The sequence below is a fragment of the Psittacula echo genome (genome assembly GCF_963264785.1).
Source record: "Psittacula echo genome assembly, chromosome: 6".
Taxonomy (NCBI): domain Eukaryota; kingdom Metazoa; phylum Chordata; class Aves; order Psittaciformes; family Psittacidae; genus Psittacula; species Psittacula echo.
The window spans coordinates 3,380,476-3,395,543 of NC_137743.1; the positions used below are offsets into that span (position 1 = coordinate 3,380,476).

The 15,068-nt window shown below is 40.6% G+C and overlaps 1 protein-coding gene across 2 annotated transcripts in view; it reads left to right on the forward strand.

Moving 5' to 3' along the window:
* The window catches only part of ADAM12 (ADAM metallopeptidase domain 12), a gene marked incomplete at its 3' end in the record, with an annotated part of 189,126 nt that overhangs the window by 38,405 nt on the left and 135,653 nt on the right, over positions 1 to 15,068 (forward strand). For both annotated transcript variants that reach the window (XM_080620833.1, XM_080620834.1), the window contains exon 3: positions 14,274 to 14,347. In XM_080620833.1, coding sequence (XP_080476959.1) covers positions 14,274 to 14,347 — 74 coding nt within the window. The remainder of the gene's footprint in view (positions 1 to 14,273; positions 14,348 to 15,068) is intronic.

Genomic DNA, 15,068 nt, shown 5'->3' on the forward strand with positions numbered 1-15,068 from the left:
TCAGGAAGGGGGAAGGGAAGAGAGGGTTTAACTGCAGTGGATCATAAATAGACCAAATCTGAGATGACAATTCCAACTGTTCACTATAAGCACAAAGTAATTCAAAACACATCCTGGGACACTGGGGTTGTAAAGTCCTGGTGGATCACATGGGCTGTGTTGCAGAGCTGTCTTCTTTTTAATTACCAGTGAACAGAGACATGGTGATGAGTTTGGGGTTGTTGGGGGGGGGGGATGTTTTGAAGGATCGTCTGAAGGATAACATGTTCAGTCCAGAGCTGGTTGTGAGGGGTTTTTTCTTTCCCTTCCAGTATCTTTCCTGCAGTTTTGTGTCAGTAGCTGTGAAGGAAGTTGATGGGATGCAGATCATGGCGTGTTTGGGGCAGATAATGCTGTGGTTGGCCTATTGTTAGACACTGTCAGGTGCTCAACAGATTTTTTCACTCAGTGCCCCTCACTAATACATCTCTTGTGGTTACTAACTCTTCCTGATGCTAAGAAGGAAAATAGGATTTTCCTGCTTTCCTTTTATCTTTCCCTTTTTTTTTCCTCCTACAAAGGATAGTTGGTTTGTAGTTCTAGGACTAAAAGGAAGGATCCTCTGTGTCCGAAAGTGAGAATTTTCCCTCAGAAGACAATAAATCTCCAAAGCTGATGGAAATTCAGCAGCATATGGCACACAATCCGTCTAGTGCAAATACCTAAATGCTCTGAGTATCATAGCCCATCACTGGGGACGCTGTTGTGTTTAAATTTCCATTGGGGTTTAATCCTGGGAGGGAGTTGAGGGATAAATCTCTGCAAATAAATTAAGAAACAGAAAGTTTCAGACCCTCACCAACATTTAAATCAATGTGTTGTCAGAGTTTTATTGTGTTTGAGCAAACAGACTGGCTCAGATGATCTTTATTATTGTTTCTTACCTGTGCTAATTCACTGGCTTCTGGTCTTGGGGAAGGCAAGCAAAAGCAGAGCAGGAATCATATATATAATTGAGTGATAAAAAGAGGGGGAAACATTCTAAATACATACTTGCATGAATTGTTAGCATAGAGGCAATGAAAAGCTGTCCAGAAAGACAGGTAGACAGTCTTCTCCCATGGTGGGATGCTTTGGTAGGCAGGGTTTTGCACAGGCAGATCTTGAAAAGAGGTCCAGTCGCATAAAGAGCAATTAAAATAGAGTTTGCAGCATATAACTCTACTTGCTCCTCATCTTTTAGCTGCTGGAGCGACTCCTGCTTTCTTCCATTATTCCAGAGCTACTGTCAAGTCCATTTTCCCACAGTCCCTATGGGTATTTGACTGCAGCATCCACTGGCTGACCCAAAAATACTGTGGCTCGTTCTGTCCTGCTGCCTTGGTCCGTGAGACTGAGGTTGGGTAATTGAAGCGTTTTACAAGCTTCCTGCAGAATTCCCTTTTTTAGTGTTCTCTAACCTTGTGCATTCTGTTCAGCAACAAAACAAGAGTATTTTTGTTCATTTACGCTGCTTGGTGGAGCAGCTGAAGGTGACAGCGGACTTTTCTTTATACTCCTATCGCATGTTGCAAATGCCTTTGAGATGCTTCTCTCTGCGTTATCTCAAAATGCTGTGCTATATTGATTTTTGGGGTTGGTTTTTTTTTTCCTCCAAGGGGCTGAAAATTTCAGCACTAACCCTGAAGCCAAGTGAAATAATTGATTATCTGTTTTTACCTCCTCCTCAATTATTTACCTCATGCCCTTCAATGGAGAAAGGGTGTGCTATTTCTAGATGACTTAGTGCAAAGCAGATCTTTGCTGAGCTTAAATATCAATTTATATAACCTCCCTACAGAATTATTTTTTACAGCCACAATTTTATCTAATATGTCATGAGAGATCTTGTTCGAGAAATATCGTTTTACTCTTATTGAACCTATGGGTAATAAGAAAAGGAACAGATTTTCTCTATGCTCAGCAATTGAAAATCCTTAAGCAAATTATCTAGAGGAGCAATTAGATGCATATTGGCCTTCTGTAATCTCGTTAAGTGGCCTTGGGAATGTATTTGATAAATAAAAGATACATTTTGTTTACAGGTTTTTGCATCTATGTTAATGGCAATGGCATTTTCATCTGTGTTTTGTCTTTGCCTTTGTGGCAAGAAATATGCTGATCATTAATACTTTAAATCTGTGGGTATCATTCAGAATACAACATATGTTTTTTGTTCTAGGGATTGCTGTCTTAGATAAGCTTTCTGCACTCCTTTGTGTCATTTATTTTCTAAGAGAATGTAAATGTATAGATGTGATGTCTGTCAGGAAAGTCTAATTAAGCAGAAGGATGTGAGATGCTGCCCACAGGTTTGCAGTATCATTTGCTTTAGTAGGAAATCTTCAGCTCTCTCTTTCTCTTAGGGCACATTCCAGGATGCAAAAATGATTCATGTGTCTTGGAAGTTCAGTTTTGGAAAGTCTGCAAGTTATCTAGGGTAGCCCAAGACTGGGGGGAAACTGCCCCTTCCATTAGTTTCAGGAATATTAATATCTTCAGAAGATCATCAGAGAGAAATTAGTTTGAAAGAGTGGAAATTAAATACTGACTCCTCACTTCTGGTTTGCGTTCAAGTCTTTGCGATGCAAAAGGGAACTTGAATCCAGAAGCATATCTGTGATTGCAATAACAAATTAGCAAAGAAGATTTAATCTGAGCCACATAATATGAAAAGATGTTTAGAGAGAACAAAGTCTGAGCTCAGAGATCTTGGCACAGACCTGATGCAGTGGAGCGGTGTGATTGGAGGGGAGCGGGAGAGATCTGAAAGTGAAGAACAGCCTGTGAATTAAGCCAAATAATTCAGTGATTAAAGCATTAATCCAGCCAACCCTCCAAGTTCATTCAGAGAAGCAAAACATATATCATTGCTTCTCTGGAGATTGTTGCAATGTCAAGGATTCAGTTTAGCCAGGACATTTAGACCTACCCTTGCATTAAAATAAAGTCCTTAAATTTCTCATTGTCTGAAGCTGATTGTATCTTTTTGCCTTTCAATAAGCTTCATTTAGTTGCAATTGCTCTGGCTTCAGAATCTTGAAATCAAATGAATTAATGAAAATGGAAAATCAGAACTCTTTCCTAATTAAGAACGAAGCTTTTCAAGGAATATGAAAGGATCTAATTTAGAGGAAGATGTTTGGAGAGCATGAAATGTGGCTTAAAGGAGATACATGTGCATTTAATATAACTTACTGAGCCCAGCCAGATTTGTATTGACGGGAAACAAAAAGCATCTGAAATGGTCCTTTTGTGATAGAATAATTTATGGGTTTTCTTGAAGCATTCTGAGTTGACTTTCAGTTCAGTGAAATGGGTGGCCATCTAGGCTTGCTTCCCAGTGGACACTACTGTATTTTCTGTTGTTTCTTTCCGTGCTGGTTAGCTGAACCATGGAAATATTGGGAGGCGGCTGGCTTCTGTTTTTGGTTTTGCTCTGAAATGGTTTTGTAGCCTTTCTAGATGGACCTAGAGGAACCTCCATCCTGGATCTGTCACAGTTGCAAGACGCTTTGGGGATGCAGGTGACACTGAAGGGATGTGAAAAGCAGGCAGGTGGCTCAGATAATGTCTGCAATGGGCACAGTGCATAATGGACTTAATTTGCTATTGGTCCTGGATCACAGTTCTCTTGATCTGCTGCTTCCCCAGCCTACACAAATACATGGTGCATACAGTCCCTGTGCACTATACACAGAGCTCATCTGCTTGTGACCCCCTCATTGTGCCAGACAACTCCCACTGTGGAGATACAACCTGGAGGACGTGCTATTTCTTATCATTGGCAATTTAGAAGTAATTATCATCATAAGTCTTCTCCCCTACAGTGCACAGCACGTTGTGGGCTCCCCACAACTGTATGCTGCAGTAATATAGTGCATAGACAGAGAGGTGTTTCTGAAGAGGGTCAGGTTTGCTGTTCAGCTCTGTTAAAACACAGTGGATGAGTGGGTGGTAAAATGCAGAGCTTTTAGATGGGAATGCTCACTGAAAGTAAGGCAGGACAAAAGAGTAAGGTGCACAAAGCATAATGACAGTGGGTATCTAATTGAAGTACAGTCTTTGACACAGTCCGTGCTTGACCTTGAGTTTTTGAGTACATTGGAAGAATATGATGGTGTAACCAAACTTCTGGTAAAAGGAGGTCACAGTCCCCACCGTCCTTACAAAGAGGAGGAACTTTCCTTTCAAAGCTATGCCTAGTTGTAAACCCAGATGGGATCTAACTAAACTTACATGGGACAGTCCTCAAAGAAGTTCATGTACATTTTAAATTGGCAGATATCAACAGCTGTTCATTCACATTATAATTACCCAGATTGCAAAGGACCATCTGCAACAAGTTCTGTTCAATAACTAAGACTACCCAACCGCACTGCAATTGCTTCCGAGCTGCCAGCTCTATTAAGTTTTGTTTTGTAACAATTTACTACAGAACAGACATGTTTGTTTTCTTTGCACAGCCTTCCACGAAGCATTGTTTAAGCAGCACATAATCTATTCCAACAATGAGGTACTTTTTTGCTCCCATCTGTTTGATAGCAAAATGAACAGTTGTGATTCATACGTGCAGTGTAAATACTGTATAATGACTACGGGTTTACTTTGAGCAAATTCCAGGTTATTTCGTTCCTGCGCCAGGTTTTAGTCCGTTCTTGAGTGAGGGAAAAATTACTGGTGTTGGGGCTGAACTTTTCAGGTGTTATTCATCCCTCTAACAGTGACCATCAGTATCTAGAGGTGGTAGTAAAAGGCTGCCATGAGCAGACCTGACAGTGCAACAGGTACAAGGATGAGCTGCCACGTGCTTCTTGCATCTCAAAGGCTGTGTGGTTTCTGGTTGCTTTTTCTGTCTATAAAGTCATGTGGACACTTCCTCAGGGATTACAGGGTTGTGAGGACTTCTATTTTTACATTTTGGGGTAATACAATAAGGAAAAACAATATAGGGGATGATTTATTTTTTTAACCAGACTCTTTTGGGTTTTGTTTTTTATTATTCAAAAGGCCTTTATATTTGCAGGTCTTTCAAAAAGCTAAAACCAGCACTGGTGCAATCAACTTCCTGCCCAACCTCTCTGGTGAGATCCCAGTGTGTCAGAGGACAGGCAGGGCATGGTCTTTCCAGATGTTTTGGGAATGGGTTGTGATAGCAAACTACACACCCTTCCATCAGGCTCAGATTAAAAAGAACCATTGCTATTGACCTGCTTCCAAGAGGAGGGCCTACCCTTTGTACTGATGCTCTGAGTGGAAAGTCCTGTACTCCACAAAGCTGGGTCAGTATCTGAATGACAAAATATGGTGACCTTAGACAGCTTTGTGGAGGTAGTCCTTCAAAGTCAAGGTGGGTAGCGCCTTGAACAGGGGTCTGTTTTGGATACATCCCAATAAATCATAGACTCCTGGAATGTGTTGGGTTGGAAGGGACCTTAAAGCTCATCCAGTCCCAACCCCTGCCACGGGCAGGGACACCTTCCACTGGAGCAGCTTGCTCCAAGCCCCTGTGTCCAACCTGGCCTTGAACACTGCCAGGGATGGGGCAGCCACAGCTTCTCTGGGCACCCTGTGCCAGCGCCTCAGCACCCTCACAGGGAAGAGCCTCTGCCTAAGAGCTCATCTCAGTCTCCCCTCGGGCAGGTTAAAGCCATTCCCCTTGGCCTGTCCCTACAGGCCCTTGTCCAAAGCCCCTCTCCAGGTTTCCTGCAGCCCCTTTAGGCACTGGAGCTGCTCTAAGGTCTCTCCTTCAGGAGCCTTCTCTTCTCCAGGCTGGCCCAGCCCAGCTCTCTCAGCCCGGCTCCAGAGCAGAGCTGCTCCAGCCCTTGGAGCATCTCAAACGAGAGCTGGATAAAAGCATGTGTATTTTTCATTATTTTTATTAGTTGTTCTTAATACAGAATTGAGTTCACAGTTTGGTGCAGTCATTTCCATTCAGTCAAAACCATATGTTGCTGCATTTTCCTTTCTTCCTTCCTTTTGTGATTCATGAGTCTAACGAGTCACCCTCTCCCAGATGCAGAGCAGACTCCTTGCAGGTCATCAGGCACGCAGAGAAGTGTAATAAATACACACTGAATGCTGGTTTATGTTGGTTTGCATCCATCCTGCTGCAAAGATACAGGAAGGGCTTCAATACCTTGCATTAGCTGGTTTGTGTTACAGCATGCATCTTTCTCCCAAACCACATCCTGAAACGGAAGATAGCAGAGCTTGCTCCCAACTGGCCTTTTCAGTGTTGGCAACACCCGTCCCCTTTCTCATAACTCATTCCTGTTTGTTCTCTGAATTTGTTTTTAGGGATCTTTTGAGAGATTTTTGTTTCAAAGGGTGTCCTGGAAAGAGTGTATTGATTTTTGACCTGTTTTTAACCAATATAGTTCAGCAGATAATTGAATAGTTGCTTGAAAACCCAAAGCTGCCCAATTTGCACTGCTGAGATTTAATTAAAAAGAAAGGAAAAGCACATTTACTTTTCTGTTTTTAATGTATAAAGTTGTGAACTTTCTGTTCGTCCTTGTTCAGCTAGCCAAACGCACATAAATATGTTTTAGTGCAGCTTCAGTGCCTGATAATGAAAGTAGGGTGTTAATGTTGAATTCAGTTTCCATGTCCGAATTTTTGCTGGCACCAGATAAATTCATAGCATAACAACTCGTCCTCAGAAGATGCAATTTTCTTTAAAAGCATCAGACTTCTCTTGGATTTGCTCCTGAAATATTTGATCCATAATGCTATGACATTTTGAACATGGGAATCGGGAATACCTCGCAAAAAGGATGCAGCTAAATTGTAAGCATGCTTTCCCTTTCCCAGAGTAGTCATTAGCTTTTTATTTCTGCATGGAAACCAGGAAACTGTGTGCTAGAGCTGTGTAGTTTTATTGATTTTGGTCTGGCACAATTAACTTCTCAGTTTCCTCTTTCTTGAGTGTTATTTGCTTGGATTTTTAACTCTGGGTAGGGATGCTGGGACAACGATAAGGAGTAAGGAACTGTTAATTTAAACAGGCTTTTGATTCGCAGGAGCTTCAGGAGATGTTGCCAGATAACAGCTCCGATGGCCAGAGCCTGGGACTGCCAGTGCTATAGAGGCAGCCCAAGTGTTTGGGGTGTTTCTTTTAATTTTAGTTGAAATTCTTTTTTAACTTATGAAGTCTGGTAAATTTTGGTTATTCCCAAGGGTGTCCTGTTGCTCCTATTTTATGGATGTTGCTCCATGATAGGGTTTCCTATTCCTGCAAGAGAAGGGGCAGAATTGCTGCTGCTGTTACCCCGTCACTGCTTTAGGAGCTCATGTGTGATGGTTTCTGCTGTGTCGTGTGATGGGTAACAGGTTACAAATAGCTGGCTGGCAGGAAGCAGGAAAAGAAGAAGATGGAAAAGCCTGGCTACCTCCAAGCAGTAGATTGATTTACTATACAAGGAGGAAAGAAAAAGAAGAAAAAAAAATTCAAATTAGAACTTATGCCTTCCAGATAGAAGAATCCTGCATCTATTTGTACAGTCAGAAGGAGGGAGTATGATCGCTCTGTTTCTCAAAGAATCCCTTTATTTGAAAGTTAGGAACAAACTTGGAAGTTCTTTGGTTTCTTACATTATTGGAGTGGCTGAGCCAATTTGTTAAGGGGCTGTGATTCTTTGCTATGCCATTAGAAAAAAAACCAAGTGCAAAACACCTTGTTCTCTTTGTTGCTACTCATTATATACAGCCACAGGGATACTTGCTTGTCATTTGACAGTAAGGAAAGCACAGCTGAATTCACTGCCCTCAGGAGCTTGAAAAACAGTATGAATTAAATGTTTATACTTTTCATGTCTGCATGAAACATCACTTGGGTTTGGAGGTGTTTGCACGAAACAGAGCCTCTTGGGTTTGCTTCTAAACTAAAGCCAAAAGAAAAGGAAGAAATATGTATTGATTTAAAAGCAATGCATGCCATTTATAATAGTTGTTGCTGATTGTAATTGTCTTAAATATATGTACTTTGTAGATAGCTTATATTTGTTGGATTGAATTCAAGTTGTCATGGTGAGATTCCCTAGGTGGCTTTATTTCTTATAGATTTCCCAGGTTTTCCCTCTGTCTATTAGAGATACTAGAGGAGTAATATCAGCCCAAAGATCTGATTCTTGTAAATATACCTTTTAGCTTGTGGAGGCCCTAACACAGAACATCAGCATGTGAGAAATACGGAGGGGGGTAAAGGTATTTCCTATAAATAGCAGAAAACAACAGAGAATTTATCTCTATTCTTGCTTACGCAATTTCTAATTCCTGATGTTAGCTCTTCGGAGACAAGAAAAAGCATCTAGATTTATGTGCAATGTAGCTATCTGATACACCTCAGAAGTCCTTCATTTCCAGATTTATGCTTCAAAGATAACATAAACTTATGACCCTCACTTTCTTTGTGTTGTATTTTCTGTTTTCAAGAGCATAGAGGAGCAAGTAAATGAGGTCTAATCCTTACAGTACCTGTTGGTGCTTTTTGCAGAGTTTAAGACTCTGTATTAAAAAAATACTCCCAGATTATCCCCTGATAGAGTACTTTGGCTATCACATCATGAAGACTGGTTTGATGTGTGTTAATGCTGGGGGAAACCAGGTAACCTGAAAGGCGCCAGTCTTCGTTGGTTGTCTTTGGCCAGTTGTGAGTAGGTAATTTCCGCATGAAGGGGCTATGTGATTTAATTCCATTCTAAATACATGCTGATGGTTCAGAAACGTATTCTGGTTTCTCCACATTAAGATGTCTCTTCACTGTTCCTCTTGCTGTTTTCATAAACAAACATTGATTTGCTTCTGCATCCAACTGTCTTGTATAACACTGTGTTAAGCTACCATCCACGACCAGATACATAGCTGAGTCAGGCTGGTTTTGCAGTAGCCGGTCAAAATAGATGACGCTCATCTCTTGCATCTCTATTCTTTATGCATCCTATGGGAAAACTGTGCTTTGTTGCTGTGGTCTGATACAGCGATGACAAGCTTTGTGCAAGGCTGGAGTGGTTTCCAACATCTCCTGTGTTTGTCACTGACGATGTGATTTCCTTTACTTTAAACTAAAGCCCAGGCAGCTATTAAATGTGACAGCTATGAGGTTTTGCTGCAGTTGTCTTTTTACTCCATGTTCAATGTCAGGAGCTTTGTTGCATACAATTTATTGGAGTCCTTAGTTCTCCTTATAATTACCTTTTTTCCTTACCATCTTGCCAATTTTGACTCATTTCAAGCTAGGAATGTCCTAGCACTGACCAGTTTGGACAGTTCATGTAAACTGGTGCCTGGCATGTGACAGGCACTTTGCGGCTGTAGGTCAAATTGTCTGCCCAAGCAAAGTTGACCCTATTGCAAGGCTGGCTTGAGCGAAGTTAATAGCAGCTCTGGAGGGACTGGAAACCTCTTTGTTGGATTAGATAAACCTGCCTATTTCAGTCTACCGTGCTAAGATATAAAACTTTGAAACCAGAGAAGCAAAGTCATCCTTTTTGGTTTTATTTCTTGTGCTGATCCTTACTCTTGAGTACTGGATTAGGACATCTGATACAGCAGAAAATGCATTTCTCTTTCCAAATGAATTAATGCTGCGGTTTTGAGTTTATTTACACCCTTTCCTTTGTCTCTAGATATTTCATTTTCTTTCTATTATGTAATTGCTAGAACGTATTTTAATTTAAAGTTGTATGTGCTAGTCTAACCCATGTATCTTAATCCAAGAAAATCCTTTCTCTTTTAGAGAGAAAGTTGCAAAGATACATGGATTAGGACTGTCAACTCCATCAGTTTTCTATCTCTTCAAATCTAATAAGAAATGACTTGAATATTCTATCCCAATCTCAACAGTGAGTATCAAGGGAAAAGCTCACAGCACTGCAGTGCTATCACAGTGCGTGCCAGCTCCACAGCCAAAAGGAAAAGATGATCCAGCAACGATGAAGAGTTTTTCCTAGATTACTGTGCAGGAAAGTATGCTCAGTGACAACTTCTTTGTATTCAAACTCCAGAATGGGCATCCCACCAAGGTGCACAAATCTACTCCACATGGGAAGCTACTAGTATTTCAGGCATAAAAACTGGTCTTGTGGTTGGGTTTTTTTTAGGCTATCTTACCATTATGACTATAAAGTAGACACTGAAAGTATGAGAAGTTCAAAATCTAATACAGAAAAATTTGCGTTCATGGTGTTGTGATAATACATGAGAGCTCAAAGAGAAAAGTGTTATTTGCTACTATTTAGCCACTGCTCTTGTATTGCCTTGATGCCTTTACCAGAAGGAAGGTGCCTATTTGCTCACTTCTGTGTTTAGGAAGCATGCCTTTAAAACAGTTTACACAGACGTAGACAGGAGAATGAAACCTCTTGCCATGTTCTCTTTGCAGACATAAGTTGGAGGAAACAGATAGACAGCGTAAATGAAGCCCAGAAAGAGTTGAGGTATAAGAGGTTAGTTCAGTGGGAGGGTTTTGCGGTTTCCACAATGAAATTCAGTTGTCTCAGCCAAGACACAGGTTCGTGGTAGAACCAGGTTCCCAACTAGATCTCCAGGTTCACAGGGGAGTCCTCTAGCCATCCTTTTTTTTCTCTTTGCATATGAAGGCCTGGAGATCAATGTCAGTTAAAAGGGAAAAAAACTAGAATCTTAGAATAGTTTGGGTTGGAAGGGACCTTAAAGCTCATCCAGTTCCAACCCCCTGCAACAGGCAGAGATACCTTCCACTAGCTGGTTGTCTTTTAATTGTAATTTTAATTTAATTTTAAATTAGTTTAATTAAACATAAAATAGTACTTTAAAAACCATGTCCTAGCTAAACTAATTTTTACTAGTGCATAGTAATTTTAATTCCACTGTAAGGAAGCAAGAGAACTTCTCTGACCCAGAAACAGCTACATTCTCAGCAGCTTCACATTGTTCAAATAGTGCTTTATTCATTGTCTTTATCTGCTTTATCAGACAGAATTCTTGCTTGTCCTTAACTTACTGTTTCACTAATTTCCTTCAGAATACGAAGTTTCACTTAATATGCCAATTCAAACCAACATCCCTCAGCAAGCAAACGAACAAGGAACAAGTTAATGGGTAAAAAGCTTTTCCTTTTCTGGTGATATCATTTGATGTAGATTTCGTAAGTAAATCCCCTAATTAAGAGGGGAATGTTAAGGAAGGTACTACTTCAATCATCCTCAAGTCAATTCTGTCTCTTAGGACATGAGGGAACAGTTTGTGTGTGTTGATGAGAACTTCTCTTACGCCACAAAAAACACTGCCAAAAAGAAAGCAGCAAATTGTAGTTTAAGCATGGAAAGAACTAGAAAGCATAAATCTGTGGAGAAAAGATAGAACCATATGAAATGATTCATTATGTTTTAAATAATGCCCTTCTCACAAGGTTCACTTTACATTCACATTTGATAATTTTAAAGGGATCATGTGGGAATAAGCCATGGCATCAGCATGGAAATTATTTTCTGCAGTTCTGAAGAAAGGCTTATAATGAGTGGTTCTTTCTGAAGCTGAGCAGAACAGTTTGTGCCCTCACAATATGCTTTCTCTATTATTCTGGATAGAAAATACAAAGCAGCAACCTCGTATCTGTATTCATAGTTTTGATAATATTGATTGTAAGGGGAGAGTGTTCTGGTGCTGCATGAGATTCCAAATGAGCTTTGAAGGTCTTGTAGCAGAACCGTGCAAATACTTTTGATGAAGACTCTACCACCACTGCAACAAAACTAAAGTAAAAGATCTGAGTTCATTTCACAAGTGTGTACATTAAAAAAGGAAGAAAAAAACCCCCAAAATCAAACCTAAAATGCTCTCTGAATGATATTTATTTTTCTTCCACATTAGAAATGTATCATGTTAAGTGCTTATGTGCTTCCAATCACCATACCACCTGTAATTTTTACTGTATTTATGCTTATGGCTGCCAGTCAGAATAAGAAAAAGTATCGTTTCATCTCTTCCCAGATGGCAAACAAGGAAATGAGCCATTTGTTTGAAAGGAAAATCTATGGTAAAGCAAGAATCTGAACCTGGGTCTCATGCAAAGCAGTCCAGCATCCTAACAGGACGTTACTGTGCCCCATATTAAGAAGTTGCAGCTTCAGGAATTCTCTGGGGGATGTTTTTGTCTTGTAGCAGTCTGTTTTATTCTGCAGCTGCTTTTTTAACGTTACAACTTATTGACATCAGTTGCCTGTCAAATAAGTACTGCTGTGAACTCATGAATAAACACAGTTATCATTTACATATTAACAGAGGCCCTTTAGCTGAAAAGAATCCATTAGCGCTACGGCAATATCTTAATTATTTACTGTGTTCTATTGTAATTAATTGTATTTTAGTCTCTCAAAACTCTATAGTATGTGTATCTTATGAGGTTTGGAACCAGTGCACTAATATTACAGTGGTAATCAACACTGCTTCTAAATATTCATGCCAATAAATAACTCCCATGTGTTCACCAAATGCCAAGGATAGTCTGAAGCATTTATTTGCCATTCTGGTGGGATCTAGTTTCTGCAGAGTGCACATAGATGCAGAATTTCCATAGTGCTGCTGTTGTGCATGGGGAGAGGGAAAATATCTTTTAATTTGCACAAGCAGTGGGGCAGGACACTTAGAAGAAGGCAATAGTACTTCAGTCACAATCTGTGCTTAATCATATCTGAGAGCATTGGGGAGCTGTCAGCCCTTTTTCTCCATTATAACAAAATCACTATTTTGTTTAGTCTACGACAGCCCTCTCATAAGTTCACTTTTTAATAAATATCTCCAATTTTCCGTATCATTTAAAACCCATTGCATTGCATGGGTGGGGTGCTCCGACTGTCACGCAGCCGGGGCTCCAGTAAGGCACCGCTGTAGCAACCGCATATTCAGACACATTTCTCAATAAATCAGTTAAATGCTATAACCCTGAAATGATCCTGCTTCAGATCTGCAATTGGCTGACATAAATCTTGAGGAAAACGCATTGCGTGTGCAGAGGAACAACTGAGCTACTGTTGGAATTTCAAAACAAGGAAATAGTGTCTCGCAATCCAGTAAGTTTGTTTAATGAAATGTAAGTTAAGTGTAAACAGTCTTAAAAATATATGAGTTCAGCCTTTTGGAGTAAGGGTAACTTGTATATTGTAAACTGTGCTTTCTTGTTTGAAGCAGAGTTTTAAAAGCCTGTGTAGGTGCACTGCTCCTTTCTGCAAACAAGTGCTGGAGCCTCCACTCCCTTCTGCCTCTGAGGGCGAGTGGATCACAGAATCACAGAATGCGTTGGAAGGGACCTTAAAGCTCATCCAGCTCCAACCCCTGCCACGGGCAGGGACACCTTCCACTAGAGCAGCTTGCTCCAAGCCCCTGTGTTCAACCTGGCCTTGAACACTGCCAGGACCCCAGACCTTTCTGATGCTCTTCCACAGCTTCCAAAAACTTAGTGGATTTACCTGTGGATGCTTGAGATGAAAAAGAACTTGTTCTATAATCAGGGGAACAGCAATATGAAGATCACATGCAGTCATGATGGTGCTGAAAATGCAATCCAGATGTCCTGATCCTTGCTCCATGCTGTCGTGCAACTGGGATTTCTGTGTGCTTTGCTATTGATGTCTTGTTTAGAAAATTCTCTTAAATACTTCTACACGTGCAAACGCTTTGCCTGTTGTTCTCATGGAGATAGTTGATCATACTGTTGACCTTATTTCTAATTCCTCCAACGCCAATTCTTTTATTTTAAGCTAAAACTTAATCATACCTTATGAAAAAATTAAAATATGTATTAAAATATTTAGCTGTTTATAGGGAATAGTTCAGCGTACTTGTACTTTATGTTTACTTTTTATGATGGTCTTAGTTCTACATGCAAATATTTAGCATGCTCAGCCTTAAGAGAAAAAGCATTTCTGCTGCTGCCACCCTGCTAACTGTGATCACAGTACTGCAAGTCTGCCCTTGATGCAGGAGGGCTTAGTTTTGAACATGGATAAACTGAAAATAGTCATGAAAAGCCCAGACCTGAGTACCTCATTTAATATAAATTGGAGAGGAAGATTGAGAATCAATAAGATGTTATATTTGTGTTTAATGTAGCTTTGCTGAAAGTGGTGGCTAAAGAGCCATGACACCACAAAAACTTCTCTTTTTATCTGCTTGCTCCTGGCCTGATCCTGCAATGACAACGTGTACCCAGCATTCTGGGTGCAAGAGGATGGGCTCTGGGTTTGGCCTCAAGCAACTCTGTTTTCCTTTTTCAGAATCACCCAGCAGTGCTGCAGTTTGTAATACAAGCCGAAAGCAAACATCTAGTCATCAATCTGGAGAGGAATGAGTAAGTACCCTTGTTGCATGTTCACTTTGTACTGGAGGTTCTCAGAGAAGGGTTGTAATTCTAAAATTGATGGTTTGAAAGTAACCTGGGGGCAAGCTTGTTGCTCATGGAACAGAGCCCTAACAGTGAGTTCTGTTCCAGTGAGTATTTGCACTCTGCTTATAGGGCAAGAATCTCTATGGTCGTCTGCATTTATGTGGGACTGAAAATGGGCATGTTGCCTCTTGGTGTTTCTTGTTGATCGTTATTTTTATTTGATTTGGATTTGTTCTCCTTTACTTTGGTAGGTCCTTTTATTTACAGTAATGTAGAAAATCCTACAGTCTTTGGAACTTTTTCTTGGAGGACTTATCCCTCCTCGTACTGCCTTTGACTATGGTTGCCTCCGTATGTGGCCATTGATGTCTGTTCAGGAAAGACAAGTCAAGCATTTGGGCTTAACCTCCTTTTAAACAGGAGCTCTCTGGGTTTGTTGTCAAGTGGATGGTTATGGGATGATTGTGCTGTTCACAGGACCCATAACCAAAGCTGAGCCTGAACCAGCTGTGGGCTATAGCTATTGCGTCTTCTTCCATGTGCTCTTCACAACTCCCACTCATGTCCATCAGCTTTCAGAGGGGAATACCAGGGGCTGATGTAGAGATGGTCCCACAGGCAGAAACCCTGCAGAGTTTTTACAGAGGGGTACAGAACCATACAGAAATGAAGTCACTTCTCTGGA